Source organism: Andrographis paniculata, unplaced genomic scaffold, assembly GCF_009805555.1.
Source record: "Andrographis paniculata isolate CXL003 unplaced genomic scaffold, ASM980555v1 Contig38END, whole genome shotgun sequence".
Classification (NCBI taxonomy): domain Eukaryota; kingdom Viridiplantae; phylum Streptophyta; class Magnoliopsida; order Lamiales; family Acanthaceae; genus Andrographis; species Andrographis paniculata.
In genome coordinates, this window is record NW_026137571.1 from 1,994,424 (window position 1) to 2,018,935 (window position 24,512).

Here is a 24,512-nt window from a genome sequence, read left to right on the forward strand (position 1 = left end):
TCATTTTTTTTGGAAATATAATTATATATTTTTATCACATTTTAAATTTCATAATTTATAGTTTTATAATCTTAATTAAATTATTTAGTTATTTTAATCTTAATTTATAATTATTTTTACTATATAATAATTAGTTTTACTAATACACCTTTTAATTATTTATTAATTATACTTTATTTAAATTGTCGTATCTACAATAACCCATACAATTTATGTGGAATAGATGGAATATATTTTTTTTAAATGATGTTTATTTCTTTTATGTTTTAGGAATAATAAATTTTTTTTTTATTGTTAATTATTAAGAATTATGAACATATTTTTAAAATATATGCTCGAGTAAAATACTTTTTAATATTTTTTAAATATTTTATGAAAAATTGATATGTTTTTAATAAATAGAAAAGAGTAATTTTTTTTTATAGAAAATATTATAAAAAACAAAAAAATAAGTTCATATATTATACTTATTAAAAAGAATAAATAGTTCATCTTTCTCTTTTTAGTTTATTTTTGTATCCATAAAATATTAATATTTATTAATTGTTTTATTTATAAAATATTATATTTAAAAACACGTAATAAGCAAGCCCACATATGTCACATATTAGTTGTATGCAATAATTTAGAATAATAATCCGATAAAAAAATTAAAAAATTATAATAATAATCCGATTAAAAAAAATTTTAAAAAATAGAATAATAAATTGAAAGTGATTGCCCGCAAGAATATAAACAAAATCGTGCGGTACAAGAGAGATAGGACTCCAAATTTGTTCTTATCCTCGGGTGAGTAAATTATCCAAAATCCAAAAATTCAATCCGAACCAAATCGAAATTTAAAATTTGGTTCGGATTTTTCGGATTGGATCGAATTGAATTTTTAACAAATTTCGAATTTTCGGATCGGATCGGATCAGTATACTTAAAATCCGAACCAATCCAAAATCCGAAATATAATATTTTAATATATTTTTTTATTATATATATTTAATATTTTATTAGAAAATATTATATTTTAATATAGAAAACTCAAATTTATTAATTATATTTTAATATATTTAATTTTATATATTATATATATTTAATATTATAAAATAATAATAAAATATAAAAGAAATTTAAAAATAAAAAAAAAATAATAATATTTAGAATTTCGGATATTTCGGTTTGGTTCGGATTTTTTAGTTCAGATTACGGATTTTCGGATTTCGAATTTTGGTTATTTCGGTTCGGTTCGAATTGGTGTTTTCAAAAATTTCGAATTTTCGAATCGGTTCGAATTTTGCCAAATCTGAACCGAAAATCCGAATGATCACCCCTACTTATCCCCACACACTAACTAAGGTGGCTTGTTTTGGGGTTTTAGATTTTGCATTAGTATTTGAATAATAAAATATTTTAATTGAAATATTTTAATTGATATTTTTAAATATAATATAAAAAAACAAGAGATTGATTTGTTTTTGAAAAAAAATAAAAAAATCGATGAATAATAAAAATCTTGTAAAATTTGGCAAAAGAAAATAAATGATTAAACAACCTAACTTACATATAATGCGTTTCCTTAACTTAATATTGCAAATTGTTTGTGACAGAAAAATATAATTATTGCAATATTTTGGGACAGATAAATTTAAATACTTTCCTCCTCCCGTAAAAAAAATATCATTTATTTTTATACATAATTTTTTTAATATTAATATTATAATCATTTATAATAATAATAAGACAAAAACACCATAATTGGTATTGTTTAATATAAAAAAAATAAATTGTCTAATATAATGTAAATTGTAATGATATTTATAATAATAGTAAATATATAGTACAATTACTAAATTTAAAAAAAAACATTCTTATTTTGGGACGAACACCATTTCATAAGATCGAGGGAGTAAAAAAACTTAAAACTCATATACAAGCAATCAAACCATAGGGTTTGTTTGTTTAATATTTTTAATGTGTACAATGAGAAATCGTATTAATAATATAAAATATAGAAAAAAATAAATAAATTTTTATCTTAATATAATTAAAATTAATCAATTTTGATAATAATATAAACAATTTTAATTTCATCGTTACAATAGAGAATGCTGACATAAATAATTTAACGGAGATGACATAACATTTAACTTGGACGATACACGGTCGTGTAAAAGGAATAATGAAAAAGAATAAAAAAGAAGAAAAATTTGCAGAGTGGCAGTAATGTACACGGTGTACCGTGACAACACGGTCGTATATAGTCCAGGTCAAATGTCACGTCATCTCTATTATGTTAATGTCAGCATTTTTCATTATGTTTGTAACGGTACGACTAAAATTGATTATATTAAGACTAAAATTTATGATTTTTTTATATTGCGACCAAAATTGATTAATTCTAGTTATATCGGGACGAAAATTATTTTTTCCTAAAATATATTCCTATCGTTACACATAATTTGTTCATATTTTCTATTTTTGTCCTTTTCGCACAATAAATGTATGATCATACATTTTAATCACATTTTAAATGTTATAATTTATAATTTTTTTAAATTTAAATTAAACTATTTAATTATCTTAATTTTAATCTATAATTATTTGTCTTAAATTTAATTAAAGTTATTGGCTAAATTACAATTACAATCTTTCAGTTAATTAGTTAAGTAATTAACTATTTAATGATGGAATTTTGTCTCTCATTTGAATGTTACATCAATAATCAATGTATATATATATATATATATATTTATTAGGTAAAAATTACTTCCTCCGTCCCATGTAATATGGGTGTATTACTGTAGACACGGAAATTTAAGTAAAGTATAATTAGTAAGTAATTAAGAAATATATTAGTAAAAATAATTATTATTTAGTAAAAATAATTATAGATTAAGATTAAGATAACTAAATAGTTTAATTAAAATTAAAAAAAATTTTAAATTTTAAAATATGATTAAAGTGTATAATTAATTTTTCAAAAAAGAAATGACAAATTATGTGGGACGAACGAAAATAAAAAATAGGGACAAATTATGTGGGACGGAGGGAATAAAATATTTGAATCTGATACAAACATTAAAAATAATATATTTGAAGGTATTTTTAAATATTCAATTAATAATTAAGTAAATAAAAAAAATATAATAAAATTAGTGATTGTAAATAAAAATTGACCGAAAATAGAAAATTATATTTTTGTCCTCCGAGTTTTATGCTTGTTTATTGAATATAAAGACTTAAAAAGAATAATAATAACATAAAAAATAAATGAGAATATTATGAAAATTTATAAAAAGTTTAAAAATAAAATTAATAGAAAAATAGTCATAAATTAATTATTATTTATTAAAATAAAAATAATAAAATTGTGTGTATATTTTATTCAATCAATTTAATTTATATTCCATCTTGAATGTTCTAGCATCGACTCATCATTGCACAGAGGTTAGCCTAGCACCGGCCCAACTCTGAAGTATCATATGTAGTAAAAGTAATTCATATAAAAATATCAAAATATTTTTTAACTATTACAAAAATATTTATTTTATTTATACCGGTAAAAACAATAATATCAAAATTATCTTACATATTCTTACTGATTAATAAAATACTATTTATTTCGTCCCATTAAAATGTTGTCATTTTCTATTTTCGTACGTTCTAAAACAATTACCATTTCTTAGTAATTGTATTATCTACCTCACATAATAAATATATTCCAACTTACAATATATTATATTATACGAATATCATTACTTTTATACTATAGAATTAGGGGCGGAAATAGGCGAGGTGGCCTACGAGGGGCCTACAGCCTGGCCTATTTATTCAAATAATTCGATATAGGCTTATTTTAATGCTTATTTAATTAATTAGAATAGGCTTAGGTTTTACGAAAAGCCTTTTAGGCCTATCAAGCTGGTCTATTTATATATATAATTTTAATTTAATATATAAAATTATTATATATTTATATTTTTTTTTAAAAAAAATTAATTTAGTGATAATAATCAAATATAAAATTGATTAGTTGTAACTATAATTATATATACATAAAATAATAATTGCATTAATATTTTTTTAGTAATATTAAATTTTAAGAAATAAAAAATTAATTATTATATAGGCTTTTAAATAGGTCGACTCAAGCTGTATAATTTTTTTTATTACAAGCTAATAGGCCAGGCTCAATCCTTAATTCTTCAAAATAGGCCTAGCCTGTTTAATCAAAGTCTGACCCATTTTCACCCAAAAATAAACGACAGTCTTTCTATAGGATGTAAGGAAAATTATTTTTTAATTTACTAAAAAAACAAAAATTCTTAATTTATTAAAAAAAACCAAAAGTATTTTAGTCGAGATGAATGAAATATAATTTTAAATATTTTTACAAAAAACAAATATATTCCCCATCCGTCTTGGTCACATATACTCATTTAATTTTTACACATAAATTTAAATACTCTCTCCGTCTTACGCTATCTCCAACCCACTACAATAAAAATGCAGTTATCTACAGTAATTTTATTTCAACCATAAACTTCAATTTTTACTCTAAAAAGTATATTATCTATATATATTCCTATTTTATATTATTTTATATTTATAAATTACACCTCAACTTTAATTTATTTTTACATTAGATCCATACACATATAATTTATATTATTTTTCAATAGTAAAATTATATATCAATTTAGAAAATAAAATTATACATTAATTTTAAAAAAATAAAATTATATTACTTTCCAAAAACTAAAATTATACAACTTTTAAAAAATAAAATTATACATTATTTTCAAAAAAATAAAATTACATACAACTTCTTAAAATATAAAATTACATATCATCTACTAAAAAATTAAAATTATACAATACACCCAGAAAATACAAAAAATATAAAAAATACCACAAAACTCCAAACAGTGGAGTAACACTGTGCATATTTTGATATTTTATTAAAAAAATTATCCTTCTGTCCCAAACAAGGTAAAACATTTGATTTTGACACGAGGTTTTAGGTGGATAGTATTAAGTAGAATAATTTTGGAATTAGATGACGATGGAGATAAAAATATATATTTTATTTTTTTATTTGAATGATGTGAGAGGATAAAGTGTAAAGTAGAGATTAAATATAATTAATTATTTTTTATTAAAAATATTGCATAATATTTAAGATATTTTTTTAAAAAAAAAATATATTTGACTTGGAAAAAAAAAAAAAAAAAGAAAACTAATAAATACAAATATGCTTTCAAATGCAAACTAATAAATTAATAAGCGTGTCGACTACGCCCACACCATTGTTACTTTCGCCATTTAAATTAAATTAAATTTAAATTAACACAAAAAACGACCGTCCTAATTATACCCAATCCTTGTCTGCTAAATAGTCAACAGTCAACGGTCGTCTTCTACACCAAAAAAAAAGAAAAAAAAAAGAAGAGTTTATATATATATATATAGATATATATAAATTTCCTCCATTGTTTGGTTTCAAACCTTCAGTGTGCGAAGAACAATGAAATTCGGCTCTGGATTCAGCTCGTTTTCTCTAGTTACGTGTGAAATCATTTAATCGAGCGTACTATTTGCAGGCAGGTTGGTCGATTCGAACGATTTGTATGTTTCTCGAGTTTTTGTGGTTGATTTTCGGATGCAATAATTACCGATAGCGACTGCCATTGTTTTGCAGCTGCTGCTGTAATTTTTTTGTGTTATTTGTAATCAGAATCTTCTTGCTTACATATTGTATATTTTTTTAGTATGGATGCGTAGGGTTGTGATTGTCCCTGTGCTCGTACACGACACTGCTTACCAAAACCCATACGTATAGAAAAACCTTTGCGTAGCATTTAGTTTCGTGTTTTCTTCCCTAATTTGCGTTTTATGCTTTGGTTTGTATAATAACCGCTGCAGATTAACAGGTTTTTGCGATATATATATTATAGTGGGAGTTTGGGTTGCAGGTGATGGCTAGGTCGGTGCTGATGGTGGTTGTGGCTGTTGTATACGCCGCCTTGTCGACGGAGGGCGACGGTGCTGGAATTCACAGAGTGCTTAATTTGGAGAGGGCGTTTCCGGTGGAGGAGAAAATGGAGCTCGAGGTTGTTAAAGCTCGGGACCGTGCGAGGCACGCGCGGCTGTTGCAGAGCTTTTCCGGTGGTGTTGTAGACTTTCCGGTTAGGGGTACCTCCGATCCCTACATTGTTGGGTAACTTCGTTGCACCACTAAGAAATTTGATTCCAGTTTTTACCATAGACTCAATTGCTTTGAATTTATGATGTTTAAGGAGAATTGAACTATCAATAATTTGGTGGAGTTTGTCGGTCAATGCAATGAGCCATTTTTTTTTGAATTCTCATCCTCCTTCCTTTCTGTTGATTGGTTAAATTATTCGAAGGAATATATGTGTTTTGGCAGTTCATGATTTTTCTACACCTGAAAATTTTGATAGTTCTTGCTATGATTTCATGAATTCTTATCCTCCTTTGGTGCTGTTGGTTGGTTAAATTAGTTGAATATATGTGTTTCGGCAGTTCATAAATTTTGCTACACCTGAAAATTTTGATAGCTCTTGCTATGGTTTCATGAATTCTTATCCTCTTTTGGGGCTGTTGATTGTTTAAATTAGTCGAAAGAATATATGTGTTTTGGAAGTTCATGGTTTTGCTTAAATTCATGGAGGTTGGGATATGATGCTTTGGACGATGTTTCAGTTGTTTGCACTTTCACATCAATTGCATTGTCTGGATGTTACCTACTTTCCAGTCTGATTCTTTTCTCACTCGGGCATCGATTATGCATGGATTTTTTAAAGTTAGTTCTGTATTTGCTTCAGCTTCATTCTCCTTCTTCGATGAAATGGCCCTTACATGATTTGTAGTCGCATTAATTTGATCTTGTAGCTTAAAATTTACTGACATATTCGCACCTTGGCGAATAAACTCAATTATGTAGACTTTATTTCACCAAAGTGAGATTGGGGTCTCCTCCACAAGAGTTCAATGTACAGATTGATACCGGGAGTGATATTTTGTGGGTTAGTTGCAGTTCCTGCAACAATTGTCCACGGAGCAGTGGATTGGGTGTAAGAACACACTCTATAACTCGCGTTTTACTGTAGTTTTTCGATGATAATTTTTTGAATTAATTCGAGAATAAGTGAAGCTAATGGCAAGGTGTGCTTTCAGATTCCCCTCAATTTCTATGATGCTTCGACCTCTTCATCCGTTTCCTCTATTTCCTGTGCGGATAATATCTGCTCTTCCATTGTTCAAACTGCATCTGCCGAATGCTCTGCTCAAAGCAATCAGTGCGGCTACTCATTTAAATATGGTGATGGAAGCGGGACAGCTGGTTTTTATGTATCTGACCTACTCAACTTTGATACGATCTTTGATGCCTCATTAGTAGCCAATTCTTCTGCTCCAATTGTTTTTGGGTAAGCTCCAAATGTTACATGATGTGGCGAATCTTTTAAGCTGATGTAATTAGAAAATTTTACCCGGCGACAAGAATTATATGAGATATTGATGCACGTAGTTGTTGTGTGGATGCAGGTGCAGTACCTCTCAGGCCGGGGACCTGACTAAACCGGATAGAGCAGTTGATGGAATCTTCGGATTTGGTCAGCAGGATCTGTCCGTAATATCACAGTTGTCGTCACAAAGGATTACACCTAAAGTGTTTTCCCATTGCCTGAGAGGTGAGGGCAATGGCGGAGGAATACTAGTTCTTGGTGAGATATTGGATCCGAGAATTGTTTATACCCCCCTTGTTCCATCACAGTACGTATATTTTAGTTTTAGCCGCGTAGATATGTTTACGGCATTCATATGTTCTTAAGTCATTCTTTTCGTGATTGTTGTTTCAACAAAGTTTTCGCCGTCGATCTTTTCTGAGACCTTTGCACACAAAAATTAGTGTTCATATTGCAGGTTTTCTAGGAAGGCAAATGCTCTGCATTGTTCTATACCATAATTCGATCTTTTTGATCTTTTTCTTGCTAATTTTCAGGTCTCACTACAATTTATATCTGCAGAGTATAGCTGTCAACAGACAGTTGCTACCAATCGATCAAGAACTGTTTACGACATCAGGCAACAAAGGAACAATCGTTGATTCCGGGACAACATTGGCGTACCTTGTCGAAGGAGCTTACGATCCTCTTGTTGCTGCTGTAAGTTACATCTCCACTTTACACCTTCTCTTTAAAGTCGCGACTTTGCCTGAAGTTCCTCCTGCCTTGTAGTTAACTGCGACCGTATCTCAATTTGTCAAACCGATTATTTCGAAAGGGAATCAGTGCTATCTTGTTGCTACAAGGTTTGATTCACACGATTTTCTCGATCCAAGTATTTTACAAGACTCGTAATCTTTGATCACTTCGCTAACCTGGTGGTTTATCTTTTAAAAAGTGAGCTTCAGATGTTCCCATCGGTCGCGCTCAATTTTGCCGGGGATGCATCCCTGATACTACGACCAATCGACTACCTCGTGCACACAGGATTTCTTGTAAGTCCCTTTCCCTCTTTTTTTTTTTAGCTTGTCAAAAGGTCGAAACCATGTAAAGCTTACGGCTATTACCTTTCGCAGGATGGTGCTGCAATGTGGTGCATTGGCTTTATTAAAGTAGAGAATCAAGAGACATCTATTCTAGGAGGTAAATTCGGATAAAACTGATTGACTTTTCGACCAAAACATCGAACTACATAGCTTACACTTATCTGTTTCCTTGCCCCAGATCTTGTTCTCAAAGATAAAATATTCGTTTATGATTTGGCTCACCGGAGAATAGGATGGGCTGACCATGATTGTAAGTTTTAACCCCATCTATTTTACCATCACAATAGCGCAAAAAAGCCTCGCTCAAAAATTACCGTTTCACTTCAGGTTCTCTGTCTGTAAATGTATCCGTAACTACCAGTAAAGATGAGTTTCTGAACGCCGGGCAGCTGATTGCCGGCAGCAGCTCGCTGGTCAGTCCAATCTTCCACACACTGCATAAGATCATTATTTCGCTTGTGTTGGTATCCGTCACCCTTCTGATCTCATAGCATTTATCCTCTTCGCCGCAAGGTAGGTATGTCGCTAATTTATGTATATTTGTAGACATTGTTTTCGAACCTTAGGTAGCCTTTGTCTTTACATATAGAGATTCATAAAAATGATATGTACAACATTGGTCTTGTTAATTCAATTGATGGTATGATCACAGTTTATATAAAATAAATGAACATAAATTAAAAGCATACCTAATCATCCTTCAACAACTTTCACAGAAGACCTGTACAAAAAAAGATTAGCTTTAGAATGCCAACATATATCGAAAACGAAAGTTTAGCAAGATTAGTTATTACGTACCCGAATACACTTTGTTTGATCGATAGTAGTTCGACATCCAACTGCAGAACGGAAAGATTTTATCATACATTATTCATATGTTATAAAACTGTAGAATGGTTTTAAGTACTGCCGATACCTCTATCGTTGCGTTTGGAGGAATTTCCTGTACGCCTTTCGATCCATAAGCTAACTCGGGTGGCACTATCAGCAACCTCTGCTAAGGAAAACAGAGCGTTGGGAAGTTTACGGGATTTGTTACATTGATCATTGGCAAGATCGATAATTCGATCCCTTACCTGGCCTCCAACGCGCATCCCTTCGACTCCTAAATCCAGGCCCTTAAGAACTGATCCTCTCTCTGAATCACCAACATCGAATCCATATGGCTGTTTTATAACAGTTAGTCGATAAAAACATCATCAATCTTGACAACCCATTTCCTGAGTAGTGAACAAATTACTCGATAATTAAGCAATGTCAATACAACATAGAGGCTAGCAATAAACCTTACCGTTCCACCACCAACACCGAGTCCTTGTCTACTCGTCATAAACGTGATGCCTTTCCACTTGGCGACGTAATGAACCTAACGAAACACCAACCAACAACCGAATCAAGAGTTGTTTGGATGCGTTGGTTTCAAGGAAAACCAAGATCATAATGCTATTTTTAATCCGACTCTCGACTATAAAGCAACGAAGCTTCTACTAAGCAAACCAAACACCATAGAAAAGCCTTACAAACCAAAAACAATCATCCACATTATAGTAGAAATGAAAATCCATGTACTTAGATATTAAAAACATCAACTGTGGCACAGCCATACGGCAACCCGTGATCCCTTCACCGCTTTAAGCCCTCCCCCGACCTTCAAATCATAATACCTACAAAACCACGAACTTGTTAAAACACCACACAGCCCAACATATATAGTTATTTCGAAAAGGACAAAATTGCTTATATTCTACTTGTGGTTTAAAAAGTTTTCTTTTCTCCTTCATGATTTAAAGACTGTAATGTTTCCGAAAATTCGAGGAAGTCTCGTTTAATTTTTAGGGGATTCTATGGGATGTTTTCTAAAACACGAATGGATATCAAGCAGTTTCTAAATCATGAAAGAATGCGATGCAAATTTATATATATATATATGTGTGTATATATGAATGCACTAACTTCAAGCCATTCGGCAGCGCCGTGAAATCGCTCTCCGGTATTTTTGCCCCTCTCAGCTGCAAAAATTCAAGAAACAGAGACACATAAATACATACATACATACATATGCTAAGTAATTTCATATATCTGCAGAGGCATGTGTATGTGTGTGTGTGTGTTGTTGAGCTGAGGATTTTGATTTTCATGGCAGAAAACAAAAACAATGGTCTTACAGCTCTTCGGCTTGTGCTCACTGCACTAGCTTCATCAGATAAACACATCCCCGCAGCTGATCAATCATAAACACCATAATCAATTTTCACCTAATCCCCAAATTTCCATCACAAACCCTAGAACTTCGATGCAAGCTATTATTCATCGAAAAATCCTAACGAATGCTCTAACCTAAACCTAACCTGCTGCAAGTAGACACCCCACGAATGCTCTCCTTCCCTGTTCATCCACCGCCGCAGCTCCCTCCGCCGACGAACAGCGGCACCGCGAGAATGATTTATTCCTCTTTGAACTTATTCTTGCTGCTGAAATACAAAATCACAAATCAAATCGAACCGAATAATAAACCTGAGAATTATTGTGCGCGAACCTGTGGCGGATTGGGGGATGAAAGAGGTGCGAAAGGATGCTGGCTTCAGTGGATGGCGAAGCACCGAGAGCTCCATTGCTTTGCGCCAACTAACAGGTGCGAATACCAACAAATCAGTTATATATTTACATAGTGGTTCGTGGAAGGGATAACATAACTGCCAGTTTAATTGCAGCCACAATCAAGTGGTGTGTGCACATTTATCACATTCATTCTGAAACCAGATAATTGTTTAGATCCAAACACGAAAGACAAAAACACATGATGTCGTTTCTATACTACGAACAAAGCGATCATAGAACTCAGTGACGGTGATCAAATCTGTAGACAATGCCATAGGAATTCAACTCCAGCTTTGCTAAGATGCCGCTTTCTTCTTTCTAGCTTCTCATTTTCAGAATGGGATCTGTATACCCAATACAGTTTTCTTTTTTGAAACACATGTACAACACTCTATGCTTTATGTACAACATTTTAGAATATTTTAAGATGTACCTAATGATTGCACGCCACTTTTTGAAAGAATTACAAAATATTTTTAAGTTCAAGACATTAGCCCAAATTTTAGTGAATTTTTTCGTTGTTGAAACTGATACGGTCTGTTTGTTTGTGGTTTGAATTTTGAGATGTGATTTAAAAGTAAAAATTTTGAATTTGAATAGTTGTACGATGTGATATAAACATGATGTGATATTTTGAATGTAAAATTGATTTTTAGTACTTCCTTCTTCCCACATACCGAGTCTGCTACATTGTAAATGTTGTATTTTAAGAAGGGTGTAATTAGCAGATAATTAAGAATGTATTAGTGAAAATAATTATTCTATAATATAAATAATTATAAATTAAGATTAAGATAACTAATTAGTTTAATTAAAATTAAAAAAAATAAATTAAAAAATTTAAAATGAGATTAAAGTGTGTAATTATTTTCCAAAAAAGGAAAGTGATATGGAATGTCGGACTGACATAAACGGCAACGTGGACATGGTATGTGAGACAGGGGGAGTATAATATAAAAAATAAAAAATAGGTGTTTGATTTGATATTTTTTGGGAGAAATAATAGGATGAATAGTTGATTTAAAATCCAACCATCGATTCAACGCTCCTCCAAAAGCCGACTGTGACACATGGGCTAGTTTCTTCAAAATTTCATTGGTGTGTTTGTCCGGGGGTTTGGATTTTGAGTTGAGATTTGAATAGTAAAAATTTTGAATTTGAATAGTTGTATGATGTGATATAAATATGTGTTGATGTGCTGTTTTGAATGTAAAATTAATTTTTAGTATAATATAAAAAATGAAAAAATATGTATTTGATTTGATGTTTTTAGGAAAAAAAAAATGGATAGAATAATGTATTTGAAAGAGAATCCCCGGACAAACACACATGTATATATATTTGTGCAGTGATTTCATTTCAAATAAATTTGTGTAATCTAATAAAGTTTATTTTATCATGTCACACCTAAATTGTAACTATTTGGATCGTTCCTTTAAAATGAAACTAATTTTTTACTTAAAAAATAATGCTTTCTATCCACTCAAAAATACTATTTGTCATTTTTGTTTGCATATTTTTATAAAGAAAAATAAAATTTAATAATGATTTATTTATTTGTTTTTAAATAAAAATAGAGTAACTTGCAAATAAATATTTTTCAAAAGAAATAATAATTTGTTTGTCCAACTATTTTTATAATGCTCAAGCCCTAAAATCGAAATTAGGGTTTGGGCCCATCGACCCGCACAAAACAAAATTGGAGTTTAGTTGTTAAATATATATATTTTTATTTTGAAACGTTCAATTATAAAGTAAATATTTTACTTTTTTTCACAAATATTAAATATTAAATACCCTTATTTTACATCACATCGTTACTTTTACATAAAAAAGTAAGGGCAAAAATGTTATTTTATTACTTTTAACTACCCACTATGTGTGTGGACGGAGGGAGTAGTTCGGAGAATCAGAAGTCAAGAGTTAATGCGAGGTCGAAAAGAAAGTGAATAAGACAAGACAATGAGTATATCTGAGCGGTTACAACTCCCCGACCAAAAAAGAGGTATTTGCGAACTAAAATTGCCGACGGTTATCCTACGAATTTCATAATCGAATAATTGACAGTATGTGTGGTTGCTGGCCAGATGATAAATAGTCCCGTTGGTGTTCGAACAAAAAACAATAGCAATCAATCCTCCTAAAAATTTATCTCTCCGTTCCTTTGCAATGTATTTGTTAATTTCTACTTTCATATGTAATTTTCGAGTTTAGATATTTGTTATCTTAGATTCACCCGTTAAGTTCGGATTCAATAAGTCGAATTTTACTTTATTTTGTTGAATAAAATTACGGTTCAACAATACCATTTCACAAAAATTTACCATTTAAAGTGAAATATTATTTTTTTATCTTACTATATAATTTTTATATCTATAAAAGAAATACTTCAAAACAAGCAAACAAATTTCAATTTTTCAATTTTATTTTGGGCTTTGGCTCCTATGGGCCGGGCCGATTACAGTTAAATGCGCACTTATTATCTATAAATATGTGTTAGGCTTAGCAAAATCTTTAGACAAAGTACAAATAACTGAAATTAAACAGTTTTGGCGGTAACGAATTTTCCAGCAAAATCAACTGATTCTCTTCTTCCTCTCTGTTCTCTGTTCCTCCTTCTTCTTCCCCTCTTCTGCTTTCTTTCTATGATCTTTTCGCGTAAAGTTCAATCCAGGACAGCTTCATTGTCGCTATCTTCGTTTTAACGTGTTCATCCATCGGAGGCTTTGTAAGTTCAACCTTACACTAATTTTGTATTAGTTGTTGTCAATTTGAATGCTGGCCGGCTGTTACGAGTATTTAGGGTTTGAATTGCTTGGTGATAGTTATAATTGATTGTGTTGATTTTAGTGGATATGATTGAAGTTTTAGGGTTTATTGATTCAAAGATTTTGATTGATGCAATATTGATACTCTTGATCTTGAAAAAGTGTTCGATCACCAACATATCCTTTATTTGATCCTGGATTGGATCAAATGTCTTTCCTGTCAAATTCCCGTCTGTCTGTATACATTTCAATTTATTGCCACATTGAGTCTGTCTTTGCTTTTGGAGATATCAGCCCTTTGTGGAAGATAGTCCAAATTCTTATTAATTAGCCCTCATGAATATGGATTCATAAGCTTTCGCTCTTCCCTCATTAGTTATGGATGATTGTTCTTTCCTACAAAATAACATTCATTTTCATCGCGACGCCCATTGTTTTATTCATTACATAGATATTCATGCCCTGTAATATCATATACTCACTGCTCTACGTTTATCATTCTTTTGAAGGAAAGACACATTTAAGTTCACATTATCTATTATGTTATTTGTTTTAGCAATACTCTTAAGAAGGATGGATAGTTCCTCATAATTGAGTTAAGTAGAGTGGAACACACAAACCTTAACTTGTAATGATGCTCGAGTTCATAGGAGTGTTTGGAAAAATTAAATAAAGTTTTTAGAAGTTCAAATAAGAATTACAGATCAACATGTTTTTTGTTTTTTTTTTTTTTTAGTTGTTGCTGAGGGCTGATTTCAATGATGTTTGCTTGAAGTAAAATCAAAATGGGGGTGACTGGACTCCAGGCTTCTTCCTCGAATTGGTTTTCCTCTACAGTCCTGTTTCTGTGGAAAATATGTTCATATTATTTTATTAGTTTCTATCATTTCCATTAACATTTTGCAGAACACTGTCCATCTGCAGGGCCACAATAAAATTTCCTTCGCAAAGGCCGAAAACTCGACTCCTGCTGCAGAGAGGAGAAAGAAAAGGGCGTGATCAGTGATTGGTCGATGAATCGAGGTCAAGATGAAGAAGGAAGATACACTGAAGCTGATCAGTGCTGAGGGTTTTGAGTTCATCGTTGACGAGGAGGCTGCCATGGTTTCGCAGGTCATCCATAGTATGCTCACCTCTCCAGGTATGGTGTTAAGTCTTTGATGGAGATTGGGAATATTGATGACCAGAATTTCTTGTTATTCCTGTTTAGGAACATTTTTAATAGTACCATTATTATGTATTTTTGTAATTCATTAAATTGACTGTGGCATGATTATTCGAATTTTGAGCTGAATTCTGGTTTTGAAGATGGGAATAATTTTATTTTGTTGCTATGTTATTAGTGTTTGAAGAATTTTGTTTGTTCGACGAATCATAGGATGTTTTGCGGAGAAAGAACGTAGGGAGGTGAAATTTCCGGAGATAAGAACCACCATTTTGGAGAAGATTTGCCAATACTTCTACTGGTCTCTTCAATATGCAAGGTTTGTTCTTCCAACTTGGTACTATGTAGTTAATTATGTTGATATATATGCATAGTTTTGAATCCCCTGTAAAGTAATACTCCATAGGCATGAGCATGAGCTAAGATTGTATGCTTGGAGTAGCTAGCTAATGCACCCCATGCTTTAAGCAGCTATTGGTTAACGTTCATTAGTTAGGGAGAATTGTTAAGTGTGTTTGTTTAGGATTTTTAGTTCGATATATTTTTTTTTCTTTTTTTTTTTCATGGTAGGTACGAAGAAGTGTCCAGGTAATACAAAAAATAATATTTTGTATTGAAATATTAATTTTATTTTAGTAATTAGAGTATTAATATTATATATATTGTTTGAGCATTGAGTAGATATTTTATTTTTTGAACAATAATAGAGTGACTCCATTTAATGAATTCTAACACTGTATTGAATTTGATGGAGCTAGATTGGGACATGGAGCATTGAATGGACTGGGTAGCGTCACTTCATATTAGTACTAGTTGAATACACATTATTTTTCATAAAAATAAAATTATAAAAGACCTTTCAAATAATAACAAAATACTACTCCCTCCGTCACAAACAAGGTGCAACATTTACTTTTGGCACGGATTTTTAGGTGGCTAGTATTAAGTAGGATAATTTATAAGTTAGGTGATGCTGCAGCTACAGAGAGAGAAATATATATTTTATTTTTTTATTTGGAGGGGATAAAGTGTGGGGTGGAGATTAAGTATAATTAATTATTTCCTATTTTAAAAATCTTGCAAGATGTTTGGGACATGTCAAAAATAAAATCTTACGGGATGTTTGGGATGGAGGAAATATAAAAAACCACAACATATTCAACTCCAAAAATGAAGTGAGCTACATTATTACTTCAGTAACACTGTAGATGGCTACAAAAATGGGAGATTTGAGATTGGATTGAGCCCATTGGAAATGGCCTGAAAGGGGCCCAAAATTTTAGGATTCTATGCTAGGCTCAAGTGGCCCAATATGTTGATTAGGATCAATTAGCATGTACCATTAGTCCATAGGTTTAAGTATATATATATATATATGCACATTTAATTTAAATTAATCATTGTCTGTCACATTTAGTTTGTCCGGTATAACTCGCACTTATTTTTACAGATTATTAAACTCAGTCAAAAATTTATCAAAACTGTAGTTTTTAAGTTATAAAAAAAAAATAAAAATATTTTAATGAATCTGCTTTCCACGTAGAGATTCAAGTAAATTAAGCCGTGAACCTATTTCAAAATTAGTCTCCAATATATTTGAACACAAAAAAAATAAAGCCACATTCACAACAATACAAATATGTTCGTTCCGGTTCATGTGATTAGGAAAATAAATAATAATTATATATTTCTATAGAGTTTAGTATAAAGTTCTTTATACTGTGCAGTGGCAAGGAAACTGAGTTCCATATTGAACCAGAGCTTACACTGGAACTTCTTATGGCAGCCAATTTCCTGGACACCTGATTTGCACATGCTTTGTAAGTGTTGCTCACTTTATTCTTTGTCAATTTCAATTTGTAACTAGTTGGTTTGTCGATTTTCTTCGTGAAGCATTCATCTTTTGTCTGAAAAAACGTAAAATAAAAAAAATAAAAAATAAGCGATTTCCTCTAAAATTTTCACCTAATATGATACGTAAGATCAAGATGTTGTTATTCAGTATCATTTCATAGTAAGCACCTAATTGAAGTTTCCCTATAAGTTCCTTTACTCGAAGAATGAAACGATCTCCGGGACAATATATGACATTTCCTTCAAAATGCTTTGTTGAAAATGGTTGGATTTCGAATTATTTGGATAGCTTATGCTATTGATAAAATGTTGCAAAATTATATTTTGAAGACGAACTTTGAGGCTTTGTGTGTTGGAGAATAGGGAAAAGGGTGAATTGTTGGTATGTATATACGATTTTGAATATATTTTGAGGAGATTGTTTTTCTTATACGATATTTTGATTATATTAATGTTTTGAGTTTCACGGAATTCGTATGAAGATAAAACGAAAATCAAAATTATGCCAAAATTGAAAATTGTAAAAGAAGATGAGAAAATACTTTATGTTGATAAAGTTTTCAGGAATATGAAGCTATATTCACTATGTCTGTATATGTTTGTGTTTGTTTCTTAGGGTGAGTGTTGATGCTTATTTCATACTTATATTTTTGTGAAAACAATAAGTCATATTTAGAAATTAATAAGTATATTTTTTATTAAAAAAATTATAGAATTTCGAAGAAATATATTTTTTTTTTCCGTATTGTTAAATTACAATAAAAATCCTTTCAATTAAATTAAATTTGAATTAGACAAAAAAAAATAAAAATCTAATATACTACTTCAATAAAATAACTCAAACTATAATTTTATATTGAAAATATTTGATCTTGAACTTAATTTTCTTATTTAGATTTTAATTTAAACAGTTATTTAATATAATATTTAAATTGATTTGATTTATTTATTTTATTAAAATTTTTAATTTAAACAATAGTTTAATATGAATTTATAATAAAAAAATAATACTCTATTATTATTATTATTAATTAGGCAGTGAAATTTTAATTTGATTTAAATAATATTTTATATTAAAAAATATTATACTATTTCTATTAGAATGTGAAGGCCATGTAGTATTAATTTTGATTGGAGTTTGTTTGGAATAATATTTTTAATTTAATATTTTGTGAGAGAAAATATTATATTTTTATTAAAAAAATTATTTGGTGAATGTAGTTAATTGCAATAGTATTTCATACTATGTTTAAAATATTTTTTTTAAAAAATTTATTATTTGATAATAAATGTTAAAATATTTATAAATATCTTATATAAAAAAAATTACTTCTTTCATCACAGATATTTATATTATAGAATAATTTATAATTATTCTATAATATAAATAATTATAAATTATGATTAAGATAACTAATTACTTTAATTAAAATTAAAAAAAAAAAATTTTAAAAATTCAAAATGAGATTAAAGTCTATAATTATTTTTAAAAAAAGGAAAATGACATAGTGCGTGAAACGGACAGAAACGACAACGTGGACATAGTATTTGGGACGGAGGGAGTACGATGTAATGGTCCACTATGAGTTCAAAAGACTGATGTCTTTGGGTTTTACAAATTTATTTTATCGAAGTTAAAAATATTTGTTACAATCACCATTTTTTATTATTTCTCTAGTTATTTTGTCAGTTTTTATTATAACTAGATTTGTTACTTCTATTAATAAATATAGTTAACTTTCATTTATTACCTTTACGAAGAATTGAGGGTTTGTATATTTTTTTCAAAATAATTTCAACATATTTTTCAAAAAAAAATAAATTAATATACTATATACACATTAATTTTATATATCTATATAATTTTTTATACATCACATCAAAAAAATTTCATTAAACCAAAACACAAAACAAACACACCCTTATTATCTCTACAAAAATAATAAACACATAATAATTTAATTAATTATAATCTAAAATTTAAAATCTAAAAATTGTAGATTTTAAACTTAAATTTATTACAAAAGATAACGACTCACTTATTTTTCAATCATTTATATATATATATATATCTAATTTCAACATTTAAATTTTTAATTTTTTTTTTTTTATCTTTAATCTATTTTCAACTAATTCTTTAACAAAATTATCGAAAATAAAATATATCACTTTAACAAAACAATAAAAAACGTTGTTCGAATGTATTAATCCGAATTTATTTTTATTATTCAAAGTCTTCTCAAACCTCAAATTCCTAAATCCAATCATTAAAACACACTTCTTTCTCTTTTTTATTTTATTTTTTTATTATATATATTCATTAGACAAAGAAAAATCATGCGTATATAAATATACGGCAGCCGCACTAAAGACTAAAGTATGTCGGCTAACAAATAAGTCGCATGTTGTGTTGTACAGTAGAGTACTAACCATTTATTCATAAATTAAATTAAATTAAATTAAAAAATTAAATTAGGCCTAATCACTAATCACTAATCACTAATCACTAATCAATACTTAGCTCAGCTCAGTCAAACCCTTCGCTATAAAAACGGCCACGCCGTCGCCGTCGCCGTCGCTACCAGTTCCAATTCCATCGGCATTTCTCTCCGGCGCAGCGGGCGGTGCTTTTCGTGCCTGAATTCGGTTACGCCATGGAATCTCTTCGTTTCGCCGCCGCTCAATCGCCTCTCGATGTCGCCAGATTTGGCGGCAATGGCGCCACTAAAGCTTCCCGCGCCGCCGTTCGGAGCTGCCGCCTTCCGCCGAGGATTTGTGCGGCGGTGTCGAAGTCGAAGGAGGAAGTTGCATTTTCAGTGGAAAATGTTCCTGCGGTTAATTCGTTGGCGCTCCCTCCGTCTCCGGCTGCGGAGCTGCCGCTGTTGAGAGTTTCGCCGAGCTCCTTGCCGTGTGAGAGCGGATGTTTGATACGGAACGAGAATCTCGGTAATGGTGCGGTTACCAACGGAACATTAAGTGCGATGGAGTACTTGACGAATATTCTCTCGTCGAAGGTGTACGACGTGGCGTACGAGTCGCCATTGCAGCCGGCAAGTAAGCTTTCGGAGAGGTGGGGAGTCAATGTCTGGCTCAAGAGAGAGGATTATCAGCCTGTAAGTGGAACTTCGAAATTTTTTCCCCCTTTTTTATTTGAATTAGTTCGTTTATCTTGAATTTTTAGAAGTTTAGCCTATGGCTTGATGTTTCAATAGACAGGTTTGAGTGATCCTGCAAAAAGAAATTTCTGACTTCCATTGCCAATTCTCTGATTAAAATTAGGTTTTCGTGATTCTAAAATTTTCTCCCAATTTTACTGCTCAAAGATGCTAGTTTCTTAGCGCAATTTACTCTCATTTAGTGTTACAAATTTGAATTTTAAGAGATTCACACATTCTGTGTATTGATTTAGCCCTAGTTTTGTGATTAGTTGTTTGATCTTATGTAGTATTTGTTATGATTAAAGAAAAGAAAAGGTTAAGTTTTCATGTCTGTTTAAATACAGGTGTTCTCTTTCAAGCTTCGAGGGGCTTATAACATGATGGCGAAAATCCCACCCGAGCAGCTTGAAAGAGGAGTAATATGTTCATCTGCAGGAAATCATGCACAGGGTGTGGCATTATCTGCTCAGAGGTTGGGCTGCAGCGCGGTGATTGTGATGCCTGTCACTACACCAGAAATAAAGGTTATTGGATATAACATATTCATCGAATTGGCATTCGTTCCATGACTGATCTAAGTTGTTTTTTTGTTAATATTTCTTAGTGGAGATCTGTTGAAAGACTTGGAGCAACTGTTGTGCTTGTTGGGGACTCTTATGATGAGGCGCAGGCGTATGCCAAGAAGAGGGCAAAAGAGGATGGTCGAACGTTTATTCCTCCTTTTGATCATCCAGATGTAATAATGGGGCAGGGAACTGTTGGGATGGAGATTGTGAGACAGGTGAAGGGTCCAATAGAAGCGATTTTTGTGCCTGTTGGTGGGGGTGGGCTTATAGCCGGCATTGCTGCCTATGTGAAAAGGGTTTCTCCCGAAGTGAAAATTATTGGAGTCGAACCCTTTGATGCTAATGCTATGGCTCTGTCGTTGCACCATGGTCAGCGAGTAATGTTGGATCAAGTTGGAGGTTTTGCTGATGGCGTAGCCGTCAAAGTGGTCGGTGAAGAGACCTTCCGCCTCTGCAAGGAACTTATAGATGGGGTAGTTCTTGTCAGCCGTGATGCAATTTGTGCTTCGATAAAGGTTCATTTCCTTTTCGCCTCTTTTATGCATTGGTATATCCAATTCTTTGTTTAGCAGTTTCAATCTTGAATTTGTTTCTAGCTCCTTATACTTTCTTGATAGTTGGTACTTCTTGATTAAATACTTGCTCGTTTTCGCTTTGTTTCCTGTATCATTCATTTGACAATGCTGGTTTTCGGTATAATTTCTTCGATTTAGGCCTTTATAAATGAGGGAAATTGTTAGGGCACTGAATTAGTCCCAATTAGTACATGAAAATAGAACATACAACATATGATATATTGAGATCAATTGTAATATATAATTTGTGACTTACACGTTGGACCTTATAAATAGATTTACAACAAAACATGTGAGGCAGCTATTCCTTGTCTAAACTAACAACAATTTCCGGCGTAAATCTTGCTCTGAAATGCAAAGATTAAAAGCTAAAATTTACTTTTCCGTGCGACAGGACATGTTTGAGGAGAAAAGGAGCATTTTAGAGCCGGCAGGTGCACTTTCCCTCGCCGGAGCTGAAGCTTACTGCAAATACTATGGACTCAAGGGCGTCAATGTGGTAGCTGTGACCAGTGGAGCTAACATGAATTTCGATAGACTGAGATTGGTAACAGAGCTTGCAGATGTTGGTAGACGCCGGGAAGCTGTACTGGCTACTTATCTGCCGGAAGAACCGGGAAGCTTTAAGCTATTCTGCGAGCTCGTGCGTATCTCCCAAATTATATCGGTTTATCTTTTTTCGTTTTAACTCAAAGACATCCTCCGAGTTTGGTTCATTCCTTATTGCAGGTGGGGCCAATCAATATTACTGAATTCAAATACAGGTTTAGTTCGGATAAAGAAAAAGCTCTTGTATTATACAGGTAAGAAATGCAATTCATGTAGTTCAGATTAATCATTATGCTATAGCGATTCAATTAAGTGTTCCTCGTTTATGCCCCTTTCCTTTTTGTATCCTTTATACAGCGTTGGCCTTCACACTGAAGCAGAGCTTGCGGCAATGGTAGAAAGAATGGAGTTTTCTGGATTACACACAATTAATCTTACGAAAAATGACTTGGCTAAAGATCATCTGCGACATTTGGTAAGCAATTGCACGACTAGGCTGAACATCGAAACACTTCCTTTTGATAAATGCTCGCGACTTCATTATTTAGCGGCATGTTAGTCGTAAGTTTGAATGCATGCGATATTTGTTTAGATATGCTAACGGTATTTATATATATTACTGACTAAATATTAACAATGCACATCAAATTGTCTAAAGTGCTGAATGAATATTAATCACGTGTTGTCTATAATTGGTCCGTTCACTCAGCGTTTTTAGATAATTTGATTTTTTGTATGTAATATGGAGGACTATGTGTTGATAATATAAAAAATAATTTTTCGTGTTGAATGATTAACTTTTTATGAGTGGATAATGTATATATTATATTAATATGTGTGTATGTTTGTATTTTTTTAATAATATTTATGGAGAATTGTTCTATTGAGAAATAATAGGTTAATAGACTGATTACTTTTTTTAAATTTTTAGTAAAATTACATTAGATTCGATAAAATATTAGTCTTTAGGTGGCAGCTACAGTGTTGAAATTTTCTGTTCAGTACACAATGTGCTATGATATTACTATTGGCAGTAGTTGATATGACATAGTCATATACAACACACGCTGTAATATCAAACTATACATGTCTTTATTATACACAACAAGTAAAACATGGAAATGACACATGTCTTTATTACACACAATATATATTTTTATTACACATTGTGTGCTGATTAGAGACCCTTCCACTATAGATCATACAATCAAACGAGCTTTTCTTAGACATGATTTTCGAGCTTTTTATAATAGATTGTTCTAAAGAACATCTACATTATGGAGTATATAACTTGGTGTGATATTTTGTCTGAATTCCTCTCAGATGGGCGGCCGATCAAATGTTAAAAACGAGCTTCTCTGCCGGTTTGTCTTCCCCGAGAGACCCGGCGCTCTGATGAAATTCTTGGATGCTCTGAGCCCGCGCTGGAACATAAGTTTGTTCCACTACCGCGCACAGGTTGCGATCGTTCTCCAAAACCTAGTCCTAACTACAGAAATCGATGCTTACATTCTTAGTCCCGACCCACAATTTAACCTCTTGACTTTCATTCCCAGGGAGAAGCCGGTGCCAACGTGCTGGTTGGCATCCAAGTGGCCGATGACGAGATAGGCGAGTTCCACGACTGTGCGAACAGCCTCGGCTACGTGTATCAAGTCGAGACCAGAAACGAAGCTTTCCAGCTTCTAATGCGATGAGCATAACGACAACGACGACGACGACGACGGCTAGAATGTCATCTTCTTTCTTCCTATGACTAGGTACTCTTTCATCTATTCTCCCTCCTAAGTTTATTACAATAGCAGTATAAGAAGATGTCTTTCTTTATGGCCAAAGCTTACCACATTTATGAGGCTGTCATAATAATGGTGTAATCTTATTATTAGTTAGTTCTAAAAATTCAGGATCTATTTACTTACTCCATTCGTCCCAATGCAATGGGATCATTTCCTAGGTATATTAAATTAAGAAATAATATCCCTTCGTCCCAAAAATAAGTTTTATTTTGCCATTTCGTCCGTCTCATTTCTATTTTTGGTAACAAACTTTTCATTTTTTCACAGTAATTAAATAAAGTATAGGCATATTAGTCTTTTAAAAATATTTTTACACCTATTATTAATATAATACTATTATTCTTTAATTTTCATGTCAATCGTAAATGTTTTTATTGTTTTGGGACGGAGAAAGTAGTATTTTATTGGTTAGTGAAAATGTCTTAATAATTTTGATATTTTGTCTTTTATATTTTATGTTGGTATTAATATACAATTGTTTTTACTATTAGCAAAAAAAAAAAAAAAATTAGTTTCAGCTGAAACTAAAAAGGAGTATATCTTTAGAGAAACGTTTGGGTCATTTGGAGAGGGTACGTGAATAAAGAATAATAATATTAAATTAAACGTAGATATAGTAGAATATAAATGATCAAATTATCTTTGTTTTATAAAGAGTTAAAAAAATAAATTAAAGTAATAATTATAGATAATTTTGGAAAAAAAATAATTATGTTATATAATAGAGACCATAGTTATTAAATAAGGAAAGATGATAATTATTTTGAAACAGATAAAAATTAAAAAATAAAACAACTCTTTGGACGCCAAAAATTACTTCTTAACTTATAATTTCAGTTAAACTCATGTGTTAGTTTAGATTTTGTGATAATTAATCATATATAATTTATTTTGAATCGGCATTAGTTTATAAGTTC

General features: G+C 31.2%; 4 protein-coding genes across 13 annotated transcripts; 3 read left to right on the forward strand and 1 right to left on the reverse strand.

Annotated features, from left to right (window-relative positions):
• The first annotated feature begins 5,676 nt into the window (after nucleotides 1–5,676).
• Nucleotides 5,677–9,263, forward strand: LOC127250877 (aspartic proteinase 36-like). The gene is made up of 11 exons (XM_051274324.1): nucleotides 5,677–5,827; nucleotides 5,967–6,211; nucleotides 6,959–7,088; nucleotides 7,192–7,442; nucleotides 7,561–7,788; nucleotides 8,018–8,180; nucleotides 8,253–8,326; nucleotides 8,419–8,515; nucleotides 8,597–8,663; nucleotides 8,745–8,816; nucleotides 8,894–9,263. Exons 1-11 carry the CDS (start codon nucleotides 5,768–5,770, stop codon nucleotides 9,055–9,057), a joined length of 1,551 nt encoding a protein of 516 aa, XP_051130281.1. The 5' UTR covers nucleotides 5,677–5,767; the 3' UTR covers nucleotides 9,058–9,263.
• Nucleotides 8,507–11,504, reverse strand: LOC127250878 (peptidyl-prolyl cis-trans isomerase FKBP16-4, chloroplastic-like). 5 transcript variants are annotated; one of them, XM_051274328.1, is made up of 11 exons: nucleotides 11,103–11,504; nucleotides 10,915–11,037; nucleotides 10,732–10,787; nucleotides 10,520–10,575; nucleotides 10,173–10,230; nucleotides 9,858–9,932; nucleotides 9,643–9,732; nucleotides 9,483–9,563; nucleotides 9,365–9,405; nucleotides 9,256–9,287; nucleotides 8,507–9,000 (listed from the first exon to the last, which is right to left on the reverse strand). In XM_051274328.1, exons 1-10 carry the CDS (start codon nucleotides 11,176–11,178, stop codon nucleotides 9,260–9,262), a joined length of 684 nt encoding a protein of 227 aa, XP_051130285.1. In that variant the 5' UTR covers nucleotides 11,179–11,504; the 3' UTR covers nucleotides 8,507–9,000; nucleotides 9,256–9,259. The 5 variants fall into 5 exon arrangements, with proteins under 5 accessions (XP_051130285.1, XP_051130283.1, XP_051130287.1 ...); XM_051274326.1 differs by having other exon boundaries at nucleotides 8,507–9,143; nucleotides 11,103–11,503; XM_051274330.1 differs by having other exon boundaries at nucleotides 8,507–9,287; nucleotides 10,915–11,034; nucleotides 11,103–11,503.
• Nucleotides 11,505–13,722: 2,218 nt separating this feature from the next.
• LOC127251123 (uncharacterized) lies at nucleotides 13,723–19,568 on the forward strand. Of its 6 annotated transcripts, none has more exons than XM_051274716.1 (6): nucleotides 13,723–13,892; nucleotides 14,669–14,755; nucleotides 14,857–15,073; nucleotides 15,311–15,416; nucleotides 16,825–16,917; nucleotides 19,478–19,568. In XM_051274716.1, exons 3-5 carry the CDS (start codon nucleotides 14,962–14,964, stop codon nucleotides 16,901–16,903), a joined length of 297 nt encoding a protein of 98 aa, XP_051130673.1. In that variant the 5' UTR covers nucleotides 13,723–13,892; nucleotides 14,669–14,755; nucleotides 14,857–14,961; the 3' UTR covers nucleotides 16,904–16,917; nucleotides 19,478–19,568. The 6 variants fall into 6 exon arrangements, with proteins under 6 accessions (XP_051130673.1, XP_051130672.1, XP_051130675.1 ...); XM_051274715.1 differs by having other exon boundaries at nucleotides 19,473–19,565; XM_051274718.1 differs by lacking the exon at nucleotides 19,478–19,568 and having other exon boundaries at nucleotides 14,839–15,073; nucleotides 16,825–16,985.
• On the forward strand, nucleotides 19,493–23,722 carry LOC127251122 (threonine dehydratase 1 biosynthetic, chloroplastic-like). The gene is made up of 8 exons (XM_051274713.1): nucleotides 19,493–20,064; nucleotides 20,454–20,633; nucleotides 20,714–21,190; nucleotides 21,645–21,893; nucleotides 21,980–22,053; nucleotides 22,157–22,274; nucleotides 23,123–23,257; nucleotides 23,356–23,722. Exons 1-8 carry the CDS (start codon nucleotides 19,606–19,608, stop codon nucleotides 23,494–23,496), a joined length of 1,833 nt encoding a protein of 610 aa, XP_051130670.1. The 5' UTR covers nucleotides 19,493–19,605; the 3' UTR covers nucleotides 23,497–23,722.
• Nucleotides 23,723–24,512: the final 790 nt, after the last annotated feature.

Coding starts and splice junctions, on each gene's coding strand:
- LOC127251123 (XM_051274716.1), top strand. CDS start 14,962: ATGAAGAAGGAAGATACACTGAAGCTGATCAGTGCTGAGGGTTTTGAG. Junction 15,074..15,310: donor TAGTATGCTCACCTCTCCAG/GTATGGTGTTAA, acceptor GACGAATCATAG/GATGTTTTGCGGAGAAAGAA. Junction 15,417..16,824: donor TGGTCTCTTCAATATGCAAG/GTTTGTTCTTCC, acceptor TATACTGTGCAG/TGGCAAGGAAACTGAGTTCC.
- LOC127250878 (XM_051274328.1), bottom strand. CDS start 11,178: ATGGAGCTCTCGGTGCTTCGCCATCCACTGAAGCCAGCATCCTTTCGC. Junction 11,038..11,102: donor CATCCCCCAATCCGCCACAG/GTTCGCGCACAA, acceptor TTTGTATTTCAG/CAGCAAGAATAAGTTCAAAG. Junction 9,564..9,642: donor GGATGCGCGTTGGAGGCCAG/GTAAGGGATCGA, acceptor TGTTTTCCTTAG/CAGAGGTTGCTGATAGTGCC.
- LOC127251122 (XM_051274713.1), top strand. CDS start 19,606: ATGGAATCTCTTCGTTTCGCCGCCGCTCAATCGCCTCTCGATGTCGCC. Junction 20,065..20,453: donor AGAGAGAGGATTATCAGCCT/GTAAGTGGAACT, acceptor GTTTAAATACAG/GTGTTCTCTTTCAAGCTTCG. Junction 21,191..21,644: donor CAATTTGTGCTTCGATAAAG/GTTCATTTCCTT, acceptor TCCGTGCGACAG/GACATGTTTGAGGAGAAAAG.
- LOC127250877 (XM_051274324.1), top strand. CDS start 5,768: ATGCGTAGGGTTGTGATTGTCCCTGTGCTCGTACACGACACTGCTTAC. Junction 6,212..6,958: donor TCCGATCCCTACATTGTTGG/GTAACTTCGTTG, acceptor TCAATTATGTAG/ACTTTATTTCACCAAAGTGA. Junction 7,789..8,017: donor ACCCCCCTTGTTCCATCACA/GTACGTATATTT, acceptor GCTAATTTTCAG/GTCTCACTACAATTTATATC.